The sequence below is a fragment of the Harpia harpyja genome, chromosome 4, assembly GCF_026419915.1.
Source record: "Harpia harpyja isolate bHarHar1 chromosome 4, bHarHar1 primary haplotype, whole genome shotgun sequence".
In the NCBI taxonomy this organism is placed as follows: Eukaryota; Metazoa; Chordata; class Aves; order Accipitriformes; family Accipitridae; genus Harpia; species Harpia harpyja.
Genome location: NC_068943.1, coordinates 79554772 through 79571351, shown reverse-complemented (window position 1 = coordinate 79571351; position 16580 = coordinate 79554772). Strand labels below are relative to the sequence as shown.

The window sequence follows — 16580 nt, the reverse complement described above, 5'->3', positions numbered from 1 at the left end:
AGGTTGCTGTAGTTTGAAAGCTTTAGTCAGACCCTCCTTTAGTGGGAGCAATTGGCTTATCCCTTCTAGGTATACATACCATTTCCTAACTGTGGCCTTTTGGGCTACTCCTTCCGGAGGAGGTGACCCATTGAGGATTGAATTTAAGAGAGGGAAAGGACCCTGTACTATAACATCCTGTGAGGTACGCAGCTTTTCAGCCTCTTTAACTGCTCTAGTGAGGGAGAGGACCCCCTTTTCCCAATCTGAATATCGTCGCTCCGTTTCTTTGAATGCAGTGGAGGAGAATAATAATGGTCTAGCTGGTCCCTGTGGCCCCTTTTGAAACACACCACAGTATGAGGCATGTTCAGCAAATCCCCATTCCACCCTTAAAGGATCTCGTGGGTGCAATGGACCTAGTCTCTGATAAGCCTTAAGCTCATCTTTCAGAGTGTTAAGGGCTAACGTATGTTGCGAAGTCCAATCCCATTTTCTGGTTTTTTCCGAGCAAGTCATAAAGAGGGCGGCCAATCACTGAAAACCCTGGTATATGTTTTCTCCAATAGCCCATTCTTGACTAACAGATTCCAGATGGCCTCAGCCACTTGTCCTACCTGTTCCTTGTTGTCCCCACCAACTAGGATATCATCTATATATTGATATATGTGGACACCTGGGGGTACTTCCACAGCATCAAGGAGCTTGGCTAAAGCATTGTGAGCGATAGTAGGGGAGTGCTTGTACCCCTGGGGAAGTCGATTAAAGGTGTACTGGGTCCCTTCCCAAGTGAAGGCAAACTGGGGTTTGTCCTCTTCCCTTAGGGGAACCATAAAAAACCCATATCTTTGACATCTAAAGCAGCCATCCATGGGTGGGCTGCAGCCTGTATTGCTGTTATCACTGAGGTGATACTTGGGACGGCAGAAATTAATGGCGGGGTATTACTATTCAATCTTCTATAATCAATTGTTAGTCGCCACCTTCCATCTGATTTACGGAGTGGCCAAACAGGAGAATTGTAAGGAGAAGGTGTGCAACTGATGATCTCTCTTTTCTCCAGATCATTAATTACTTCCGAAATGCCCCGTTTGGCCACGGCTGGAAGTGGGTATTGAGGGACACGGGTTACCTTAGATTGCGGTAGTGCAGGAGCAACCTGCAATGTTCTCACACGAATAGCCTCTGCCTCCCTGCCCCCAATGCTCCACACCCTACCATTGGGTAGATACCATTGTCTGCCTGCCAGCACATCAAATCCCAGTATATTTCCCTCATAGGGGCTTAAAGCCACCTCCACAGCTGTCATTCTTTCCCCCCCCCGGTAGCCAAAGTTGGGTTCGAGCTATGGGGCATTTTTCTGTCGCCCCTGTTACTCCTCTAATGTTTATAGCCTTTCTTGATGGCCTAATTCCCAGCTCACTAGCTTCTTGCTCATTTAAAACACTAATTTGGGCTCCTGTATCAATTAAGAATTCCAAACTTATCCGTTTTGGGCCCACAGGAATGTGTATATAAGGATCCTTATCAGCAGACCATTGGCAAGTATTTACCATGCGGATTGGGCAGCCTGAACCCCAAACCGCAGCTCCTAGTTTTTAGCCCTTCCAGTTCCTCTCGCAGTGCCGCGAAAGGGTCCCGTCTCTCTTCCTGAGGGGGCGGGGTTGCTGGCGCTTCCCTTTGGTCTCCAGCTTTCCCCTCCAGCAATCCCACTCCTGCATGCTGCCGGCGGACTGCCCGTGCAGCACGGCTCGGGCTGCCCCCAGTGCCGGTGCCTTCCGCCAGAGACCGTCCCTTCTGGGATCGTAGTTCCGACCCGATGGCCCCCAGTAACCTCTCGCTTCATCACCACCCAACAGCATCCAGTCCTCCCCCGCTAGAGAAACTCTCCACAAACACCCAGGCTTGGCCTCGCCCGGCCTGTGCGAAAACCCAGCTCGCAACTCACCGAGCTCGGGTCCCAACCAAGGGGCCGCACAAAGAGCGCTCCGGGGGCTCCCACCGTGCGGACCCGCGTGCCCTTCTGTTTCAATAAGGGGCTGCACGTCCCTTTCCTCCAAGTCCACTTTCAGACAATCTATTTCCCCTTGCCTTTTCGCAGAATCACTCTTTCGGTTCTGCGCTTGAATCAAGCAGGCGCCCAGGAGGGCACACACACTGCCTTTGCCATCTCGACAAGTTCCGCGGCATAGTTCTACTCTCTCCATGACCGCTGCCGGGTCGGACCACTTCTCCTTCGCCCAGTCCAGACCCGGGGGAGAAGGGCTGCAGCCGTGCCTCCGTAAGAATTCCTCTATTAACACCATCCTGCCGACTACGCCAAAATGTTACGGATGCACAACTAACCAAATCCAACAGGTGTTAAAACTCAGATTTATTCTTCAGCAAAAGTTAGTTAGAAGTCCGGTAACATTTTATAAAACCACAGGCTCAATGATGTAAAGAGAATTAACACTACACAGCCGACTTAAGAATTCCCAAGATTTAAAGTGATGGCTCAAAACGCGCGTATCACTCACCTAAAAGCTGAGGGCTCTCTCCCTCGAGGAGTTACCTCGGGCGGTGCCCCGGCCCGAGGGGGAGTCCCCGACTGCAGACCCGCTGCTCCGAGGAGGACTGCCAACGTGTCCTCCGGCGGGACCCCGTTTATACCCCTGTCGAATCTGACCTGTGGTCATTTAATTCTATTGGCCAGGAGGGTCACCTTGGTGTACCTGGCGCATCTCGATTGGCCAGTTCAAATTTCAACCTGCAGCCTCCAGGGTTTCCTTCCCCTTCTCCCTTCCTGGAGAAGTTTTGTTTCCTGCTGGCAGGATGGGGGGGGCGGGATGTACTGCCACACCCTGGCACGTACCACCTACAAAACCACAGAAAGTTAGTGCACATTGCCTCTTGTCCTGTCACTGAGCACCACTGGAAAGAGCTTGGCCCTGCCTTCCCTACAGCATCCCTTCATATGTTTCCACATATTGATGAGATCCCCCCCGAGCCTTCTCTTCTCCAGGGTAAACAGTCCCAGCTCTCTCAGCTTTTCCTCACGTAAGAGCTGCTCCACTCCCATTATCACCTTCGTGGCCCTCCACTGGGCTCTCTCCCATATGCCCAAGTCTCTCCTGCAGTGGGCAGCCAAGAAGTGAAGCTAGTACTCCAGGTGTGACCTCGCCAGTGCTGAGTAGAGAGAAGGGATCACCTCCCTGACCTGCTGGCAATGCTTTGCCCAATGCAGCCCCGGCTACCTCGAACCTTCTTTGCCGCAAGGGCAGATTTCTGGTCAGGCTGTCGTCCAGCAGAACGCTCGGGTCCTTTTCTGCGAATGCGATTTCCATCTGAGCAGCCCCCAGCCCGCCCTGGTGCACGGGGTTGCTCCTCCCCAGGTGCAGGACTTTGCTCTTGCCCGTGTTGAACGGGAGGGGGTTCCTGTCAGCCCGCTTCTCCAGGCTGTCGAGGTCCCTCGGGATGGCAGCACAGCCCTCCGCGTGTCTTGGTCCCCGCGGGCGGGGGATGGGAGCGCGGCCAGGGCGGGCTTGGCTGCCCGGGGCACGGGGAGCGTCCTGCGAGGGGACGCTGCGGGCCGGCAGCCCGTGGCTCGCCGAGGCGCCGACCGCCTTCGGCAGGGCTCGGCCGGGCGACGAGCCGGGACAGCGCCGGAGCCGCGCTGGGAGCCAAGGGGCAGGAGCCTTCGTCTCCCGGGGCGCCGCGCTCCTCCTGTGCCGCCGCCCCTGCCCCGCGGCCCTCCCCGCGCCGCCCCTTCTCCTGCCGCGAAGGGGCCGCGGCCCCGGGGGGCCGGGCCGGGCCGGGGCGGGTCTGTTGGGGGCGGGCAGAGGCGTCGGCGCTGCCCCGGCGAGGGGCCGAGCCGGCGGGGCGCGCAGAAGCCGGCCCGAGCCCGGGCCCGAGCGCGGCTCCGCTCGGCTCCTCTGCGGCTCCCGCCGGGCCCTTCAGCCCCGGCCGGCCCCGGCGCGGCAGGGCACGATGGCGCCCGGGCTGGGGCCGTGGCTCCTGGCCTTGTCCTTGGCCGCGGGGCCGGCAGGTGAGAGCCGGGCGGGGCGGGCAGCGAGCCCGGGGCTGGGCCCGGGGCTGGGGCTGCCCGCGGCCGCGGCTGCTCCGGCGCCGGGCGCGCTGTCGCCTGGCGCTGGCCTTCCTTAGCGGGGAAGCGGGGAAGCGGGGAAGCGGGGAGCGGGTGGCGTGGGCGGGCGGGGGAGAGGGCGAGGGAGGCTTTCGGGCGGCGGGTCGGGGCGCAAGTGTCGGGAGCAGGCGCGGCTCAGCCCCGGGCCGGCTGGGGCTGTGCCGGGGCGGCGGGTGAACGTCCTCGGGCCGTGGGCGCGCCCTGCCCGGCTGCCTGCGCTCTCCGTCCGCAGGGCTGTGGGCGCAGCTGAGGCTGGTGGAGGACGGCGGAGGGCTGCGAGCGCCCGGGGACACCGTGCGCCTCTCCTGCCGCGGATCCGGCTTCAACTTCGGGAATTCCACAGTTTGGTGGTACCGTCAGGCAGCCGGCGGCAGTCTCGAGTGGGTGTCCTACATCAGCGCTGATTCCTCAGTGATTCAATTGGGGCAGTCAGTGAAGGGTCGAGCTACAGTGTCCCGGAACAGTTCCCGGTCCGTGTCATCTCTGTCCCTGCGGGACCTGCAGCCCCGGGACTCTGCCCGCTACTTCTGTGCTGTTGCACGGGGACAGGAAATCCAGCTGAGCTTTAACACAAACCTGCTGGGCCACAATGTCAGAGCTGTGGGGCAAGGGGCTGCTTGGGGTGGGGGCCTCAGGGTGGTTCCCAGGCAGTGAAGTTCCATCACTCTACACCGCAGGAGTTCCTGGCCTTTCCTGCACACTGCGGGAATTGTAACTTATGGTAAATTAAAACAGAGTAGGATTGTGATCAACAAAAAAACTGGAAACACCTTCCCCTACACCTCCCACTTTCCTCCCTTGCTCAGCTTCATACCTTCATTCCCAATTCCTCTACCTCCTCTGCCCAAGTGGCCCATGGGTGATGGGGTTTGAGGTGAAATCATAACACTTCATCTCTACTGCTCCTTCCTCCCTCCCATGGTCTGCAGTCCTTCACAAATGGCTCCGGGATGGTTCCTTTTGGAGGGCTGCAGTCCTTCAGGATAAACTTGCTCCAGCATCAGCTGTCCACAGGCCCCAGTTCCTGTCAGGGCACACTCATGTACCCTGCCATGCGATCCTACACAGGCTGCAGGGAAACAACTGTCCCACTGTGGTGTCTTCCATGGGCTGCAGGGGAATCTCTGCTCTGGTGTCTGGAGCACCTCCTCCCCCTCCTTGTTGTCCCATAGGCAATGCCTGCTTTGCTGATGAGCTCAGCTTTGGCCTGTGGCAGGTATTATCCTGAGCTGGCTGGAACAGGCTGTGCTGGACACGAGGCAGTCCCTGAGTGCTTTCCACAGAGGCCACCCCTGCAGTCCCCTGCTACCAAAACCTTGCAATGGACGTGCCGTACATGGGTGTTACAGCCCACCTCTGTGCCAAGGTGGTGACTGAGCTGTGCCTGGGGCACGGAGTGGGGACTGGTCATGGCCGGGTGGTGTCAGAGGTCCAGAGAAGTGGGAAGCCAGAGCAGAGCAGGTCTGTGAGCAGAGAGGAGCTGGGGAAAGGTGAGCAGAAGCCACTCTGACCATGTAGGACCTCGTGTGAGTTGAGTCATTGCCTGTTCTAGCTAAGTAGACCAGGGTGGAGGTTTGGAAGGTTCCACACCGGGGAACTTGGCACACCCTTTCACACCTTGCATAATCGAAGTGATGATCCTTCCTCTCTCCTCACAGAATGAATGATATTGGAAGGGACCTCAGCAGGTCCTGTTGTCCAACCCCCCTGCTCCACCAGACCACCTAGATCGAGGCCTTGTTTTCTTTTCACCCTCACTTCAGGTATTACTGAACATTGATGAGATTCTTCTGTGAGCCCTCTCTTCTCCAGGCTTCACATTCATGGCAGTCTCAGCCTTTCCTTATAGGAGAGATGCTCTAGACCCCTTCTCATCTTTGTGGGCATGTGGAGGACTCTCTACCTTATGTCCATGTCTCTCACGTACTGGAAAGCCAAGAGCTGGACCCAGTACTCCAGGTGTTTCCTCCAGTGCTGAGTAGAGAGGAAGGATCCATCCTGATGATGATACTTTGTCTAATGCAGTAAAGGATACCTTTAGCCGCCTTTGCTGCCACGGCACATTGCTGGCTCATGGCCAACTTGGTGTCAACCACAACACAAAGGTCTTTTTCTGCAAAGCTGCTTCCCAGCTGGGTGACCACAGCCTGTCCTGGTGCATGGAGTTGTTCCTCCCCAGATGCAGGACACTGCTCTTCCCCTTGTTGAACTCTGTGAGGTTCCTGTCAGCCCATTTCTCCAGCCTGTTGAGGTCCCTCCGGATGGCAGCACTAACTTCTGCTGCATCAGCCGTTCCTCCCAGGTTGCTGTCACCTGCACATTTGCTGAGGGCACATTCTGTCCCATCTTCCAGATCATTAATGAAGATGTCGAACGGGACTGGAGCCGGTACTGACCCCTGGGGTACACTGTTAGTTGCTGTCCTCCAACTAGACTTCATGCTGCCGATCAGCACCATCTGGTCCCAGGCATTCAGACAGTTTTGATCCACGTCACCGTGTGTTCATTTAGCCCGGCCTTCATCAGCTTCTCGAGGAGGATCATACGGGAGACAGTGTTGAAAGCCTTCTGGATGTCAAAGCAGCCAATATTCACTGCTCTCCCCTCATACACAAAGCCAGTCATTTCTTTATAGAAGGTTATCATGTTGGTCATGCGTAACTCCCCCTAAGTGAATCCTGATGACTTTCGTGTCCTTCCTGTGCCTGGAAATGGTTCCCAGGACTTGTTGGTCTATCACCTTTCCGGGGCTCGAGGTGAGGCTGAGCAGCCTGTAGTTCCCTGGTCGAGAATAGAGAACTGTCTTATTAACATGCCAGGAAAGGTGGTAAAATGTTACAAAATCTTCCATCTGTTCTGATGCTGAGAACCTGATCCTGGTGCAGCATCAGCCGAGCCACCACTCAGTACATGGCCCATTGCACGCATCCTGAACCCTGGTGACGTTTGCCCCTATTGTATTCTTCAGAAATTTTACAGGGATCTCTTAGAAGCACTGTGTTGTAGAAGGAAAGCATGTAGCTTCATTGGAAAAGAAAGCCAAGGCTATTCCAATGACATCATTGCTGCTGCCATGTGGTTGATGACTCCAGGCACTTCCATTATGATTAGCTGGCTAAGTTCATCCATTTTGTGGGTTAACCCTGGCAGGCAGCTAAGCACCACACACCTGCTCAGCCACTAGTTCCTCAGCAGGCTGGGGCTGAGAGTTGGAAGGGCAGAAGTGAGAAAACCCAGGGGTTGATATAAAGACAGTTTCCTGGGTAAAGCGAAGATGGTATGGTGGCTGCTGAGGTCAGGAGGCGCATTGTGTTGTGTACAGTTACTGGCTGCCAAAGCCAGCTCAGGCTGGGTTATGCTGTACCTGCAGGCTTCTTGTGAACTTCATCGTCCCTTGGGTTTGTTGGTTCCTGGTACAGTACTTCCTGTAACATGCAACTCAGATCATGGGTTGCAACAATTTAGCGCTATGTTTATTACAGCCTGCAGGTGTTGTACCGTTGGAGCAGGGCACAGGCTGTAACACTGCAATGAACTCCTCCCCTCGTGTCAGTTTTTGCTCAAGCCCTTCTCAAATGTTGGCTAACACACAGCTCATGCTAAGGCCTGCTCGCCCACGAACCTCGTTGCTTTCAGGGGTGTACCTCCTCCCGCGTGGACTTACCCACAGGTCACAGTCCCTGCCACTCGCTCTCGTACTGGAGTATGTCAACCCAGGCGCATGGCCATTGCTGCTGGCAAAGTCTTCCCAGGCACAGCAGAGTGAGATGATAAGCACTACAGCCAACAGCAAAAGCAAAAAGCAGCTACTAACGAGCATTGGTGTCTAACACGAAGCAAAGCAAGCAAGCCCGGTGGCAAGCAGAGAAGCCTGCCAATTCATAGCTGCGCAGCTGTAACAGCTATAACTTCGGCCCACTAGACATGTTGTTCTGTCAAAAACCCTCGTGCCCTACGTTGGGCACCAAAAAGGACTGCTGAGGGTGACCCCTGGTAGGCAGGTAAGCGCCACACAGCTTCTCTCTCACAGCCCCCTCAGCAGGATGGGGGAAAAAATCAGAGGGGAGAAGGAAGAGAACACATGGGTTGAGAGAAAGACAGTTTATTCTTTACTAGTAAGGCCTGCAAAGGCCTAAGAGACATTAAAACTTTTGCTTTCCCAGGTGTGCTGTGAGGAGGAGGCAGTGGTGGAGCTGGGGTTTGTACAAAGGGGTCCCCCTTGCTCTGGCCATGACAGCCTTGAGGGGCTTAGTTGCAGTAGTGGAGTAGGCTTTCTTCAGGCTGGATGAGTGCAAGAGGAGTGACAACAGCCAAGACTGGTTGTGTGGAGCAACCCGTCCTCTCCCCACGCGCCCCCTCATGTTTTCTCCAAGAGAGCATCCGCGGGGTGAGCAAAGCTGGGGGAGGGATGGAAGAAGAGAATCCCTAAAGAGCATGTCCCTGAGCAGATGCAGGGATCCACCTGCCAAGGGCGTCAGCTTCTGTTGCTTTCCTTTGCCATTTCAGGCGAGGTGCACGAGGAGATGGTGCGTAAGGCGATGTGGAAGGAAGCGCCCTGCAGCTCTGCAGAAGCCTGCCAGGGCAGAGCAGGGGCACAAAGAGGATTTTGTTGCTGTGCCCCCTCTCCACGTTCAGGCACCCCACACTGCCCCTGCCTGCTGGATGTGCAGGGGAGAGGGGCTCAGGCACTGCAGACTGGCCTGATGAGGTCTCTGAGGGGCAGCCCTGCAGCCTGGCAGGACCCAGGTGTGGGAGGGGAGAGCTGGGAGAGGAGAGAAAAGGGCTGGGAGAAGGAGCACAGAGGAGCTGTGCAGAGCTGAAAGGGGGAGTGTGGGGAGAAGGAGTAGGAGTGTGGGGGGGTTATATCAGCTGCGAGCGCCCAGGGACTCCATCCTCCTCTCTTGCCGGCGATTCTGCTACAGCTTTGAGTGTTATGGAGTTCAGTGGTACCGTCGGGCACCTGGAGGCAGACCTGAGCGTGTCCCCTACATCAGCATCTATTCGTGTACCACAAAGCAGTACGGGGCAGCGATGGAGGGTCCAGCCACGGCCTCCCAGGACAGTTCAGGGGTCGAGTCATCTCTGTCCCTGCGTGCTGTGCACCTCCAGGCCTCTGCCCGCTACTTCTGTGCTGTTTGCACGGGGACAGGAGTTCTTCTGGCTGAACTTTAACACAAACCTGCTGCCAGGGTTCCAGCTCTGGACTTTGGCATTGGAAGGGAGGTGCGTGCCACAGTTATTCAAGGCTCCTCCCAGAGAGTCGTGTAGTTACAGTGTAGTTTTCAAATGTTTGATTCTGACAGGGATGTCCTACCTGTTTCTGTCCCTGAATAGGCTCTAACCCTTCTGCTTGCCATCTTCCCGTGTGTCATGCCAACCCTCTCTCCTCTCACACTGCCAAATTCCTTCCCCTTTGGAAAGAAGTTTTGCTGCTTCTGTCAGTTCCCATTAGGGACAGGTGCCCAGTCATAGCCCTGTGTATTGGTTTTGTGTGGGAAGGTTTTGGTAGCGGGGGGGGGTTACAGGGGTGGCTTCTGTAAGAAGCTGCTGGAAGCTTCCCCTGTGTTCGAGAGAGCCCATACCAGCCGGCTCTAAGACAGACCCGCCGCCGGCCAAGGCCGAGCCAATCAGCGATAGTGGTAACGCCTCTGTGATAACATTTTTAAGAAGGAAAAAAAAGTTGGGACGGCGGTATTCGGCAGCCAGAGAGAGGAGTGAGAACATGTAAGAGAAACAACCCTGCGGACACCAAGGTCAGTGAAGAAGGAGGGGGAGGAGATGCTCCAGGCGCCGGAGCAGAGATTCCCCTGCAGCCCATGGTGAAGACCATGGTGAGGCAGGCTGTCCCCCTGCAGTCCATGGAGGTCCACGGTGGAGCAGATATCCACCTGCAGCCCGTGGAGGACCCCACGCCGGAGCAGGTGGGTTCCCGAAGGAGGCTGTGACCCCGTGGGAAGCCCGTGCTGGAGCAGGCTCCTGGCAGGACCTGCGGATCTGTGGAGAGAGGAGCCCACGGAGCAGGTTTTCTGGCAGGACTTGTGACCCCGTGGGGGGCCCAAGCTGGAGCAGTCTGTGCCTGAAGGACTGCACACCGTGGAAAGGACCCATGCTGGAGGAGTTCGTGAAGAACTGCAGCCCGTGGGAAGGACCCACGTTGGAGAAGTTGGCGGAGGACTGTCTCCCGTGGGAGGGACCCCACGCTGGAGCAGGGGAAGAGCGTGATGAGTCCTCCCCCTGAAGAGGATGAAGCGGCAGAAAATAACGTGTGATGAACTGACCGTAAACCCCATCCCCGTCCCCCTGTGCCGCTGGGGGGTTGGTAGAGAATCCGGGAGTGAAGTTGTGCCCAGGAAGAAGGGAGGGCGCGCGAAAGCAAAGAAAAACAAATGATATTATTCTCTACTTCCCATCAGCAGGCGATGTCTAGCCACTTCCTGGGAAGCAGGGCTTCAGTACGCGTAGTGGTTGCTCCGGAAGACAAAAATGCCCCCCCTTCCGTCTCCCTTTACTTAGCTTTTATATCTGAGCTGACGTCATATGGTATGGAATATCTGTTTGGTTAGTTTAGGTCAGCTGTCCTGGTTATGTCCCCTCCCGAGATCTCGCCCTGCCCCAGCCTGCCGTTGAGGGGGGGGCAAAAATGTTGGAGAGACAGCCTTGATGCTGTGCCAGCACTGCTCAGCAGTAGCCAAAACACTGGTGTGTTATCAACACCTTTCTAGCTACTGATGCAGAGCACAGTGCTATGAGGGCTGCTATGGGGAGTATTAACTCCATCTCAGCCAGACCCAATACAATCTCCACCCCTTATTCCATACCATTTGCGTCATGCTCAGGTCCCACATAATTTAATACAGATATCTTCTAACCATGCCATTGTATTTAATTCTCATTACTGAAATCCCTTCTTACCAACACTTACAACTGAAACTACATACTTAAACCACTTTTATACCCAACATACAGATTTATACATTCTTATTAATTACTATCCCCTGTCCTTTAACAGATAGATATTCCACGGGCTTCTTCCACTCCTCCAGATGTTCACACACAGGTTATGACTTGGGCCCCATCCATCAAGATGAGTGGTCAGGACAGGAGAAGCAGTATGTTCGATCGTTGGGCACCAACACCGGCTTGGTTTGGGTCACCGATGCACTTGTCTGGTTCCTTACGAAGTTCACTCCTCTGCAGTTCAGGTCATTCCTGCTACATTACTTCCTACAACATACAACTCACATCACAGATTATTTTTCCCTCAAGGTCACCCTGCTCTGGTTTTGGGCACGGTTCAGGTTGACTCAGTCCAGCCCATGAGTTTTGCTGCCTGAGGGGTGAGCAGAGGAAATGGGGAAGGCACAGAGGGTGATTTGGGAGCACACAGGGAGAATGGTGAATTCTGCTTCTCTTCCAGATCTGAGACTATAACGGGAGCAAGAGCTTGTGAGCATGTGTGTCTGCAGCTGCTGGATCCCAGCTGTCACAAGCAGGAGCCCAGGGAAGTGATAGAGTAGATGAAGCAACTGTTTCAGCTCTTGCTGCCTGTTCATCTGTGTCTCCCAGGGTTGCAGGTGCCTTTTCTCAGGTGTAGACAGAGGCCTCTGAGCCCACATTAAGTACTAGTTTCAAGACTAGTCTGGGCTGGCTTTTCCCAGAAACAGGCACAGCAGTGCTGCAGCAGCCGCAGTAGCAGAGTCTCTCACAAACACACACAAAACAATGAACATGTTGTTAACCTTCTGCGTTCCTTCTCAGTCTGTCCCGCAGGCAGGAAGCAACAGGGAAAGAGGTTTGCCTAGGAAGAAGCACAGCGAGCATTGAAGAACTACAATTTGAACATGGAAAGCCAGAGTTGAACAGAGTTTTCAAACCTCGTGTTGTTCAGGGAGCCCCAGGGTAGTGCAATAGAAGGAGCTGAGCTGCGGAGCCTCTTCTCCCTGGAGGTGGTGAATAGTACCTTTGTTGTGTTGTCACTGTAGGAGCACAGTTGGCTCCCTGTGCGTCTATATGCTCATGTGTGTACACTGGGGGCCAGGGTAGAATTTTGTGGGAGACGCCAACAAGGAAGATATGGAGGGTGTCCTGCGCCACACCAACAATCCAGCCCTCCCTGATTTTGGGGACTGTAGCATGTCCTACCATGTCAGGACAGCCCCAAGTGGCCCAGGGCTCCTTAGGCCACCCTGGCCCTGCATCCCCCTGCTTCTCTTCCTGGCCTCAAGCCTCCAGTTTCAGTGGGCTCCTCTACCCTCTGCACCTCCCCTTCCCTCACCTGTCCTGGATCCCTCCCAAAGGGGCCATGTTGGAGCACCCATGAAAAGAGAAGGGAGGGGAAGGTTTCAGACAGTCTGTGGAGTGGGCAATGCTCCCCCAAATGGTGGTAGCAGTCAAGAGGGTGACACTGTGTCAGGGCTCAGTAGGTGTCCCCTGCTGTGGTTGTAGGGGGAGCTCAGGGTTCCTGCTGAGTACGGTGAGCACAGAGAAGGGAGTGACCCTGCTCTGCTGAGGAGCCCCAACAGCCTGGTCCCTGCTGAGTCCTGTGCACGTGAGTTTTATGTGATGAGCTTCGGGGCTTGAGCCTACACATGTACCCCAGAGGTTCGGTGCCACGGACACCCGAGATCTCACCTGCCCTTTGCTGCCTTTGCTGCTTGGGGAGTCTGGGAAGGCTTTGCTGGGAAGAGGCAGCGGGAGCAGTGTCAGCATGGAGGAGTGAGTGGAGGGTTGGGCCAGAGTGGAAGGAGGGGGGGAGCATATCTGCCTAGGGGTGCCCTGTCCAAGCGGAGTTGGGCTCAGGGGGGTCACATCCAGGAGTATCACCTCGGCAGCACCAAGGGACAGGGGCCCCCAGGGAGGACAACCTGCCATCCCCAGGGCCAGCTCCAAAGTCCCAGGAATACCTTGCAGTCCTTCCTCAGAGGAAGGTCAGGGTGGCCCTACAGCAACATGTCACCTTTTGCCCAGCAGAGTTTTTCCTGCCAAACGAGGGCTCTGTTATTGCACCCTGCAGGGTGAGAGACACCTGGGAGTGCACCAAAAGGTTCAACAACTTCTGCTCCTCCAGCTCCACGTCTCGCCTTCACTGTTTTCAAAGACCAAGGGAGTGAGTAGGAGTGACTAGGACTGACTGCAGTGACAGAGGCACAGACAGGGAAGATGTGGGCTGAGCTGTTCTGCAGGCAGAGAGAATAAGAAGAAGGGCTTTCATAAGTAGGTCAGGAAGAAAAGGAAAGTCAAAGAAAGTGTACCCCCCCCCGATGAACTTCACCAGCAAAACTGGTAAGAACAGCCAAGGAGAAGGCTGAGGTACTCAACAACTTTTTTGCCTCAGTCTTCACTGGCAATCGCTCTTCACACACCTCTTGAGTGGGTGGACCTCATGGCAGGGACTTGGAGAGCAAAGTCCCTCCCACTGTGTCCTGGTTTCAGCTGGGATAGAGATAATTGTCCTCTAGTAGCTGGTAGAGTGCTATGTTTTGAGTTCAGTATGAGAAGAATGTTGATAACACTGATGTTTTCAGTTGTTGCTAAGTAATATTTAGTCTAAAGTCAAGGATTTTTCAGGTTCTGATGCCCAGCCAGCAAGAAAGCTGGAGGGGCACGAGACGTTGGCACAGCGCACAGCCAGGGCAGCTGACCCAAAGTGGCCAACAGGGTATTCCATACCATGTGATGTCACATCTAGTATATAAACTGGGGGGAGTGGGGGCGGAGGGATTGCCGCTCGGGGATTAACTGCGCATCGATTGGCGGGGTGCTGAGCAATTGCACTGTGCATCATTTGTATATTCCAATCCTTTTATTATTGCTGCTGTCATTTTATTAGTGCTATCATTATCATCATTAGTTTCTTCTTTTCTGTTCTATTAAACTGTTCTTATCTCAACCCACGAATTTTACTTCTTTTCCTGATTTTGTCCCCCATCCCACTTGGTGTAGGGGGAGTGAGTGAGCGGCTGCGTGGTGCTTGTTTGCTGTCTGGGGTTAAACCGTGACACATTGTAAGGGAAGATGAGGTTCGAGACCACATGAGGAACATACCTAAGTCTATGGGACCTGAAGAAATGCATCCCAGAGTCCTGAGGGATTTGGCTGGTGTAGTTGCCAAGCCACTCTCCATGATATTTGGAAAGTCATGGCAGTCAGGGGAAGTCCTCAGTGATTGGAAAAAGGGAAACATTGCACCCATTTTTTTCAAAGAGTAGAAAGGAGGACCCTGGGAACAACCAACTTGTCAGCCTCACCTCTGTGCCTGGGAAGATCATGGAGCAGATCTTCCTAGAAGCTATGTTCAGGCACATGGAGGACAGGGAGGTGATTCGAGGCAGCCAGCATGGCTTCACCGAGGGCAAGTCTTGCCTGACCAACCTAGTGGCCTTTTATGCTGTAGTGACTACTTCGCAAGGGAAGAGCTACTGATGTGCTCTATCTGGACTTCTGTAGGCCCTTGGCATGGACCCCCACACCATCTTTCTCTCTAAACTGGAGAGAGATGGATTTGATGGATGGACTGTTCGGTGGATGAGGAATTGGTTGGATGGTCACATCCAGAGAGTAGTGGTCAATGGCTTAATGTCCAGATGGAGACCAGTGATGAGTGGTGTCCCTCAGGGGTCCGTATTGGGACCAGTACGGTTTAATATCTTCATCAACGACATAGTGCGATCGAGTGTACCCTCAGTGGATCTGCAGATGACACCTCGCTGAGTGGTGCGGTTGACACACCTGAGGGACAGGATGCCATCCCGAGGGACCCGGACAAGCTCATGAAGTGGGCCTATGTGTACCATGTGAGGTTCAACAAGGCCAAGTGCAAGGTCCTGCACCTGAGTCAGGGCAACTCCTGGTATCGATACAGGCTGGGGGCTGAAGAGATTGAGAGCAGCCCTTTGGAGAAGGACTTGGGGTACTGGTGGATGAAAAGCTGGAAATGACCCAGCAATTTGTGCTGGCAGCCCAGAAAGCCAACCGTACCGTGGGCTACATAAAAAGAAGCATGGCCAGCAGGTCCAGGGCAGTGACTCTGCTCTGGTGAGACCCCACCTGGAGCACTGCATCCAGCTCTGGAGTTCTCAGTACAGGAGAGACATGGACCTGTTGGAGCAGGTCCAGAGGGCCACAAAGAGGATCAGAGGGATGGAAAACCTCTCCCATGAGGAAAGGCTGAGAGAGTTGGCATTGTTTCGCCTGGAGAATGGAAAGCTCTGGGGACACTTTATGGCAGCCTTTCAACACTTGAAGGGCGCTTATAAGAAAGATGGGGACAGACTTTTTAAAAGGGCCTGTAGCGACAGGGCAAGGGGTAATGGTTTTAAACTGAAAGAGGGTAGATTCAGATGAGATACAAGATAGAAATTTTTTACAATGAGAACACTAAAAAGACTGTGGTGGTTGATGCTGGCTGGATGCCAGGTGCCCACCAAAGCCATTCTATCACTCCCCCCCCCCCCCCCCCCCTCAGCTGGACATGGGACAGAAAATATAACAAAGGGCTTGTGGGTCGAGATGAGGACAGGAGAGATCACTCACCAATTACTGTCATGGGCAAAACAGACTCAGCTTGGGGAAAATTAACTCAATTTATTACCAATCAGTCAGAGTAAGGTAATGAGAAATGAAACCAAATCACAAAACACCTTCCCTCCAGCCCTCCCTTCTTCCCAGGCACAACTTCACTCCCGGATTCTCTACCTAGCACCCCCAGTGGCGCAGGGGGACAGGGAATGGGCTTTACGGTCAGTTCATCACACATTATCTCTGCCGCTTCATCCTCTTCAGGGGCAGGACTCATCACACTCTTCCCCTGCTCCAGCGTGGGGTCCCTCCCAAGGGAGACAGTCCTCCACCAACTTCTCCAGCGTGGGTCCTTCCCATGGGCTGCAATTCTTCACGAACTCCTCCAGCCTGGGTCCCTTCCACAGCATGCAGTCCTTCAGGAGCACACTGCTCCAGCGTGGGTCCCCCACAGGGTCACAAGTCCTGCCAGAAAACCTGCTCCTTGGGCTCCTCTCTCCACAGATCCGCAGGTCCTGCCAGGAACCTGCTCCAGCACGGGCTTCCCACGGGGTCACAGCCTCCTTCGGGCACCTACCTGCTCTGGCATGGGGTCCTCCACGGGCTGCAGGTGGATATCTGCTCCACCATGGACCTCCATGGGCTGCAGGGGGATAACCTGCCTCACCATGGTCTTCACCACGGGCTGCAGGGGAATCTCTGCTCCGGCACCTGGAGCATCTCCTCCCCCTCCTTCTTCACTGACCTTGGTGTCCGCAGGGTTGTTTCTCTTACATGTTCTCACTCCTCTCTCCAGCTGCCGTTTCTGTGTGCCCCGCAACTTTTTTTCCTTCTTAAATATGTTAACACAAAGGCGCTACCACTGTCGCTGATTGGCTCGGACTTGGCTGGCAGCAGGTCCATCTTAGACCCAGCTGTTATTGGCTCTGTCAGACATAGGGGAAACTTCCAGCAGCTTCTC

The 16580-nt window shown here is 54.9% G+C and overlaps 1 protein-coding gene and 1 gene segment (V, D, J or C); both read left to right on the top strand.

Moving 5' to 3' along the window:
• The window catches only part of LOC128140681 (T cell receptor alpha chain MC.7.G5-like), a 191724-nt gene that overhangs the window by 130110 nt on the left and 45034 nt on the right, over positions 1 to 16580 (top strand). The gene's annotated exons all lie outside the window — the stretch shown is intronic.
• Positions 3782 to 5049, top strand: LOC128140686 (Ig heavy chain V region 3-like). The segment is given in 2 exon segments: positions 3782 to 4006; positions 4335 to 5049. Coding segments are annotated over 2 exon segments (480 nt in total).